Source organism: Vombatus ursinus, unplaced genomic scaffold (assembly GCF_900497805.2).
Source record: "Vombatus ursinus unplaced genomic scaffold, bare-nosed wombat genome assembly UNPS02015377.1, whole genome shotgun sequence".
In the NCBI taxonomy this organism is placed as follows: Eukaryota; Metazoa; Chordata; class Mammalia; order Diprotodontia; family Vombatidae; genus Vombatus; species Vombatus ursinus.
Window position 1 is genome coordinate 1,517 of NW_020955155.1, and position 557 is coordinate 2,073.

The 557-nt window shown below is 34.2% G+C and overlaps 1 protein-coding gene across 1 annotated transcript in view; it reads right to left on the reverse strand.

Annotated features, from left to right (window-relative positions):
• LOC114032009 (zinc finger protein 84-like) overlaps positions 1–551 on the reverse strand; it is a gene marked incomplete at its 5' end in the record, with an annotated part of 2,056 nt that extends 1,505 nt beyond the window's left edge. Inside the window, 1 exon segment of the mRNA XM_027847215.1 lies at positions 521–551. Within this exon segment, the coding sequence (XP_027703016.1) occupies positions 521–551 (31 nt within the window).
• Between the last annotated feature and the right edge of the window lie 6 nt (positions 552–557).

Here is a 557-nt window from a genome sequence, read left to right on the forward strand (position 1 = left end):
AATGAAAGAAACCTTACTCTACTTTCATTGGCTGACATTTGAATAGAAAAGACTACTCAGAAAAAAAAAAAAGATGACTTTGAGAACTTACAAATGTATCCTTACCCTGTGAGGTGANAGAAACCTTACTCTACTTTCATTGGCTGACATTTGAATAGAAAAGACTATTCAGAAAAAAAAAAAAGATGACTTTGAGAACTTACAAATGTATCCTTACCCTGTGAGGTGAAACTAGGAAGGGAAAAGACTGAACAGAAAGAAAATGGAGAATTAAGTTTAGCATGAGGAAGAGAAATTCATAAATGAAGTAAACAGAATAAAGAAGAAATACAAGGGTGAAAACTTGATAACTGTTGGTATAAATTTCCTCCAGAAGTAGCAATGGCCATCAGATTAGCAAAGACAATTTAAAATGATAAATATTGGCAGTTATGTGGAAATGGCTACTTATTAAGCTGCTGCTGCAGCTATTTTCCTGAAAACACAAGAATTTCTACTAGAGCTATAAAACTGTTCATACCCTTTGACCCAATAGTCTCAGCAGGAGGTCTGCATCC